This window comes from Condylura cristata, unplaced genomic scaffold, assembly GCF_000260355.1.
Source record: "Condylura cristata isolate star-nosed mole 26May11 unplaced genomic scaffold, ConCri1.0 scaffold00003, whole genome shotgun sequence".
Taxonomy (NCBI): Eukaryota; Metazoa; Chordata; class Mammalia; order Eulipotyphla; family Talpidae; genus Condylura; species Condylura cristata.
In genome coordinates this window covers 10,485,461-10,492,501 of record NW_004567104.1, presented here as the reverse complement: position 1 = coordinate 10,492,501, position 7,041 = coordinate 10,485,461, and the positions used below count along the sequence as shown (strand labels likewise).

General features: G+C 42.3%; 1 protein-coding gene across 1 annotated transcript; it reads left to right on the top strand.

Moving 5' to 3' along the window:
• Nucleotides 1–2,690: 2,690 nt before the first annotated feature.
• GHSR (growth hormone secretagogue receptor) lies at nt 2,691–5,881 on the top strand. Its single transcript, XM_004674966.1, has 2 exons — nt 2,691–3,523; nt 5,552–5,881. Exons 1-2 carry the CDS (start codon nt 2,728–2,730, stop codon nt 5,854–5,856), a joined length of 1,101 nt encoding a protein of 366 aa, XP_004675023.1. The 5' UTR covers nt 2,691–2,727; the 3' UTR covers nt 5,857–5,881.
• Nucleotides 5,882–7,041: the final 1,160 nt, after the last annotated feature.

Here is a 7,041-nt window from a genome sequence, read left to right as displayed (position 1 = left end):
CTATTGACCAAAAAGAGAATAACTTGAACATCAAAAAGTAACCATAACTGACTAGTAACCATTGCCAATATTTTAAAAATTCATGGATTCATAACTCACAGGATAAGCCACACTGGGCTCTTGCCCTCCGGTGTGTTCTTGTGTCCCTTTTCTGAACAACTGAGCAGGTATGCACCACTTGGCAGCATTCAACTTTCAAATTGCTGCTCAGACGCTACTTTCTCAGAGAAGCCTTCCCTAAAATGTCTGCAGGTCTTTGTTTCTTCATATTTTAAAAGAACTCACTCTACATGCCTCTTTAAATGCACTTATCAAACTATACTGGAAGTGTTAATTACACTTTCCTCTCTAGAATCTAAGTCTATAAATATAGGACTTGTTTGGGTCTTATTTATTTTGTTATTATTTACAGTTAGTTTCTATTATACTTATGATATAATATATATTGTGAATGGGCTCTTTCAATGCCCATTTCTTCATCACATGATACAGATATATTTATAATTTCAAAAATTCTTGAATGCAGTTAAATATCTGACTATGTTTTAATAAACATGCCATATTTGTATAGATTTTTTAAAAAGATTTTTCCATTTTTCTGCCATTTCTTTAGCACTGATTTGACTAAAAATAAATTTCACAATCTTTTACTGGTTCTTATTATTAAACAATAACTTTATAGAGTATTTTACTTATCCCAATATGTTTTCTCCCCGTAAAAGTCTATCTAGACAAGTCCACTGACATTGTAAGGTGGGAATTGTTAATGTCAAATAATTAATTTTAAAATATGGTAATTCATGTTACCTGTCATTTTTTAAACTGGATTGAGAAAAATAAATTAAATAATTTTAGTCTGACATCTACAAAATACCAGAGGTTACCTACTGTAGGTTGGTTGTATCAAAAAAAAATTTTTTTTTAATGCAGTCTCACTGTGTGTGGAATCTTTCATGCATGGTGTGGAATCTTTCATGCATGTTTGAATACACTTAGACCTAAGTCTTGTGGACTTTTAAGCATTAACAATTTAGACAGTAGAGATGATGTAAACAAACCATTTGTCAAAGGCAGGCACAAATGCACTAAAATGCGAAATGCGTGGGTGGAGGGGCTAGAGGCTCCTTCCTCCCTCGCTTCGTCCCTCCCTCTTCCTTTCTCTCTCTCTCACACACACACGCGAATGGATACTCATTTGTTTTAGGACCTAATAGACGGGGGCTAATAGAAGTGGTCACGTAAACGCTGAATACCAGTCGGTCAGGCAAAGAATTTATGCGCGAGGGACTAAGGCACAAGAGTGAGAAAAGGGCCACAAGGCAGAAAATCCTGAGATCTGTGGTGAGCTGTGGGAGGGGCCGGGAGCTGGCCGCGGTGCTGAACACTAGCCGGGCGTTCACCAGGTTGGCTGGTTAGAAGGTGGGTCAGTTTACAGATAGCAGCTACTCTCGGGTCATGGAGGATTCCTGACCCCTGGCTGCACACCCTGCAAGTCCAGTCCAGGGGAGCCACCTCTTCAGCGCAGGGGCGGCTTCCCATCCATTTCTACCGGGCGCAGCAGCTCTTGCCCTCATCAGCCACACAATAAGAGCAAAGCTGCCCTCATTTATTTATTGAGCGTCAACTCTGCCCGACATTTGATATCCACTCCAGTGATCATAACATCCTCGCAATTTAAAATAAAAAGGTTGGTGACCTTGCTCAAGTGAACACAACTATTCCAGTGACTAATCTTTCTGTCCTGTTTCTCAAAAATGCTTATTACACACTCTGAGCCTCCTGCTTTAACTTCTGTTCATCCTCCTTGCTGTATCCACCCTTCTCCAACTCATTCTCATGTCCTTTTGCCTCTCACCTCCCCCAAGGTTTGTATCAGGCAAAAACAATCTGTCACAGAGCTTTCCTCACCTAGTTGAAGAATTTAAAAGGGCTGGCATTCAAACAGATTTTATTCACACATCTTGTACTTTCACGCTCAGAAGTACAAACTAATTGGGAGATTCAAGCTAAGAACTTGAGCTCCCAGCTCTCTGTGTGACCACGGACAAGTGGTCACGCGTGTCTAAGTGTAGAGTGAGCTCTACCCCTTGTGGAAGAAACACGTAGGCCCACGCAGCTGAGGGCATTCTTCCTGCCCCTCCCACCACGCCTGCCACCATTCCCGGTGTGACCTGCCCTTCTGGGCCATGCAAGTCAGTCCCAAAGAGACCGAGGAGAGAGCTCCTAGCTGTCACGCTTCGCAGTGCCAGTTTCTATAGACCCAACACGTCAAGACGCTTCGGAAACTGCTAGGTGCTACTAGAGCTGAACGCGAGGACTAAGTAGGTAGGTGGAGGCAGCCGGCGACAGGTAGTTAGTTGTAGGGGCGGGAGGGGGGCGGGGTCGGCCAGAGACTGGGTTAGGGAAAAGGACATAACTAAAGAGGGTGGCGGAAAGGGGAGGTGCTAAAAAGAGCAATGGGTCACTCTCTGTCCTCACCACCAGTGTGTGTGTGTATGTCTCCATTCTTCCCTCTCCTCTCCTCCCTTTCCTTCCGCCCACCCCAGGCTCTCAATCTCACCTTCACCCTCGGTTTCTGCCTCTCGCTTCCCTCTTCCCTCTCCTAGCATCCTCCCTGCACTCGCGTCCTCTTCCTCTCTCGCGCCAAAAAGAACCTTCTCCCAGACCAGCCGAGATCAACCTTTCAGTGCAGTCGCATCTCACAATTGGTTAAGCAGAGCCGGCAACATGTGGAATGCGACGCCGAGCGAAGAGCCTGGCCCCAACCTTACACTGCCGGGTCTGGGTTGGGACGCTTCCCCAGAGAACGACTCGCTCTCGGAGGAGCTGCTGCCGCTCTTCCCCGCGCCGCTGCTGGCCGGCGTCACCGCCACCTGTGTGGCGCTCTTCGTGGTGGGCATCGCCGGCAACCTGCTCACGATGCTAGTGGTGTCGCGCTTCCGCGAACTGCGCACCACCACCAACCTCTACCTATCCAGCATGGCCTTCTCCGACCTACTCATCTTCCTCTGCATGCCCCTAGATCTCGTCCGCCTCTGGCAGTACCGGCCCTGGAACTTCGGCGACCTGCTCTGCAAACTCTTCCAGTTTGTTAGCGAGAGCTGCACCTACGCCACTGTGCTCACAATCACTGCGCTGAGCGTCGAGCGCTACTTTGCCATCTGCTTTCCGCTACGCGCCAAGGTAGTCGTCACCAAAGGCCGGGTGAAGCTGGTCATCCTGGTCATCTGGGCAGTGGCCTTTTGCAGCGCGGGACCCATTTTCGTGCTGGTCGGGGTGGAGCACGAGAACGGCACCGACCCTCGGGACACCAACGAGTGCCGCGCCACAGAATTCGCCGTGCGCTCGGGACTCCTTACGGTCATGGTCTGGGTGTCCAGCGTTTTCTTCTTCCTGCCTGTTTTCTGCCTCACTGTGCTCTACAGCCTCATCAGCAGGAAGCTGTGGAGGAGGAGGCGCGGCGAGGCGGCTGTGGGCACCTCGCTTCGGGACCAGAATCACAAGCAAACGGTGAAAATGCTAGGTGGGTTTTCTGTGCGCTCTCAGTCTCTCTCTCTCTCTCTGCCTTTCCCCTTCTCCCTGAATTCCCACACCTCTTTGTCCTGTTTTTCTGTTTCTGCTTCATTGTATGTCTCTCAATTATTCTTACTTTTTCAGTCTTAAGCTCTCTTGTTGGTCTCTTGTTATCTCTGTTGTGTTTCCCTTATTTTGTTGTTGTTAAACTTTTTTGCTTGCCAACTCTCTTTCTCCCTCCTCCCTACCGCCTTCCTTTCTTTATGTCTTGTCCCATTTCGCCACTACCCTTATTTTATTTTGGTCTCTCCATGTCTCTTATGATCGCTTCATTTTCTCTTTCATGGGAAGATGCCTCACCTTTTACTTGCCTAAAATGAACTTTACATCTGCCCGGAAACTTTTCTTCAAAACTGAGATATTTCATAAAAAATCTCTTTTAAGTCAATGGTAAATTTAAGCAAACTTACATGTGATAATTATTTGAGGGGTGATTCCTTTCAATATTGTGGTCTTGCATTATTTTTTTTCAAATCATCTCATCAATAATCCTTACACTACTGTTTGTACAGTTTTGTAAGGAAGCCAGTGACAAATAAGTGCTAAAGTCTGTTTTCATGGTTGCCTGACTCCTGAAAGTATAAGTAGGGTAGGTTAGGATGGGGTGGGGTGGGGTGTGGTAGGACAGGGCAGGAAAGGATAACCTGCAATAAACTGCATTGACAGCCTTGGTAGAAGCTAGCAGGACTTACTGTCCCTTTCCCCAAAGGGCCCTCAGAGACCTGGGTACAGTGTCAGGAATGGATCATACCGAGTATTTATTGAATGGATTCAGCTTCTTTAAGCTGTGTAATTGGCAAAAGTGGAATGATTCAAAATGTGTTCTCAACCAAACAAAATATTAATTCTGTGTACTTTAAACAATCACAATCTATACCTTGTTTTTTTTCATCTGGACATTTTGGTTAATATTTTGTACTTATTTGCATACTTAATGCTTCTTAGAAACCACTCCAGAATAATTTGTGTATTTGTAATTTTATAATTCTTGGTATCCTGTAGCAGTTTATTCAAAGAATGCCGGAAATTTTCATTTTCTAGACCAGTGATTCTCACATGATTAACAGATTGTAAACCTGCTTGTGGCCTCCTGGGGACTCTAATTAATATTCATATCACTAATGTAGTCACTTGTTACTGGGCAGCTTACTTTTAAGAATAAGTGTAATAAGTGTAAGCATTTCCTTCAATGCTATTTTTAAACAGTTAATTTTCCTCACTGATGTTTCTGTTACCTTTTGTCAAATTCTAATTTTCTTTTGTCAGGGAAAAAATGAAGTGGTCAAGGATTATTTTCTGTTCTTCAGCCTCTGGTTTCTGATTTTTAAAAACTTATGCTAGAAATTCCAAGGCCTTACAAAAATTATTTGCATGGGCTCAATGAAGACTTAGATGGATGATAATTAAAACTAGTTGGTTTTATGAACTTTTATAACTTACCTTTGTCTACTGTCAGTAACAAAGTATCATCTATTCTAGTAGTTCTTAATCCTGCCCTCAGCCCTCTGTGTGAAAAGCAAAGCAAAACAGTGTTCAGGTTCTCTTCCTTGAGGTTTTTTAATTTGATGAGTTTATATTATATCCTCAGAATCCATGCCTCACAGAATTCAGTGTATAGTCGAGAATGACCACTTTCTCTCATTTATGTTTAGCTGTTTCTAACCATATATAAGATGGTCTATTTTGATAACCTGTCTGGTCAGTTGAGTAAATATGCCCTCCTAACCACAAAAATCGTTCAAATAGTTATAAAATAGAAATTACTGGAAAGCTCAGTACAAATTGCTGAAACATTGATCCAGGCAGACTTAGTTTTTTTTTTTTTTTAATAACAGATTATGCAGGAATAGAAACTAAGAATTTTTGGAAGTCAGTGGTCATACCATACATAATCAAAACAAGACTATGTCTTCAAAATAGAATGTGATTTGTTATGCCATTCCTGGAACTGACATCCTCTCTCCCATTGTTCTTTCAGCTGTAGTGGTGTTTGCTTTCATCCTCTGCTGGCTGCCCTTCCATGTAGGAAGGTATCTGTTTTCCAAATCCTTCGAACCCGGATCCCTGGAGATCGCTCAGATCAGCCAATACTGCAACCTTGTGTCCTTTGTCCTGTTCTACCTCAGTGCTGCCATCAACCCCATTCTGTACAACATCATGTCTAAGAAATACCGGGTAGCAGTATTCAAGCTTATGGGATTTGAATCCTTCTCCCAAAGGAAGCTCTCCACTCTGAAGGATGAAAGTTCCCGGGCCTGGACAGAATCTAGTATTAACACATGACCAAGCACATCGCTGAGCAAAGTCATTGCTTATTATTCTAAACCAGAAGCCATAGCACAGCAGAACTTGGGAGAAAGTTGAAGGTTAATTTTGGAATTAGGGATACATAGATCTGGAAACAATTGGAGGGAAAGAATGGGATAGAATTTGTTGTGTGTGAGCAGTTTGATTTGATTGCACACTCATCAGTGCTCTCATACACTATTTCTGCATATTCATTGCCTATGATTTTGCATTCTGATTCTGCTGGTGGTGCTAGTCAGGACTTTGCAAGTCTGAAAAAGGAGGACATGCAGAGAGGGCAGTTAGGATACTACGTGCTTGGTAAATTCTACATCCAATTTACATCATGATAGAAAAATTTGATTAAAAGGATGATATTAAAATAAAAAATTTAAAGCATGTCTTTTAAAAACTAGCAATTTTCATAAAGGCCCCCAATTAATGCTGCCTACAAAAAATATAATGCAAATTACTTAAGCAATCTTTATAAAAATTATAAATGAGAACTTTTCATTATTTTCTTACAGTGTCTTTGAATCTGACATGTCTTTTATATTTACAGCCTACCTTAATTTGGACATTAAATTTGCATCAGTAATATTTTAGGTTTTTAAAATTTGTAGGTGGAAAAGTAGGTTTATAAATCTATGCTTATGAAATATTTACAATAACTAAACCTGCTTTAAATCTTTTTTCCCCCTTTTTTTCTTTAAAAAAACTGGGGGATAGGCCAGAGGTGCGGGGGGAGCAGAATAGGCAGAGCTAGTGAAATATATTGCCGAGAGGAACAGTGGACAGGCCAGGAGAGGTCTGACATGCCATGTGTGTCACCTCTGTGGCCCAGAATTGAACGTGTGTCATGGCTGCCAATAGCTTCACAATGCTGCACTTTAACATGTTGAGCCACCAGGGAGGGCCCAAGGCTACTTTAATTCTTAAATTTTGAAATTGATTAAAATAAAAATAGCAGTTCTTCAAGTTGCCATACTCACATTAAAGTGTTTAACAGGCAAATGTGGCTAACTTTGGATAGACAATGCAGGCCTAGAATGTATGTAAAAATATTGTTAATCTTATAAAATATTTAAAAGTAAGTATTCATCCCCTGAAATAAACCACACCTAAATGCCCCATTCTTCATGCTTGGAAGAAAATGGGTGTAAAATTTAAGATGTATTTGTA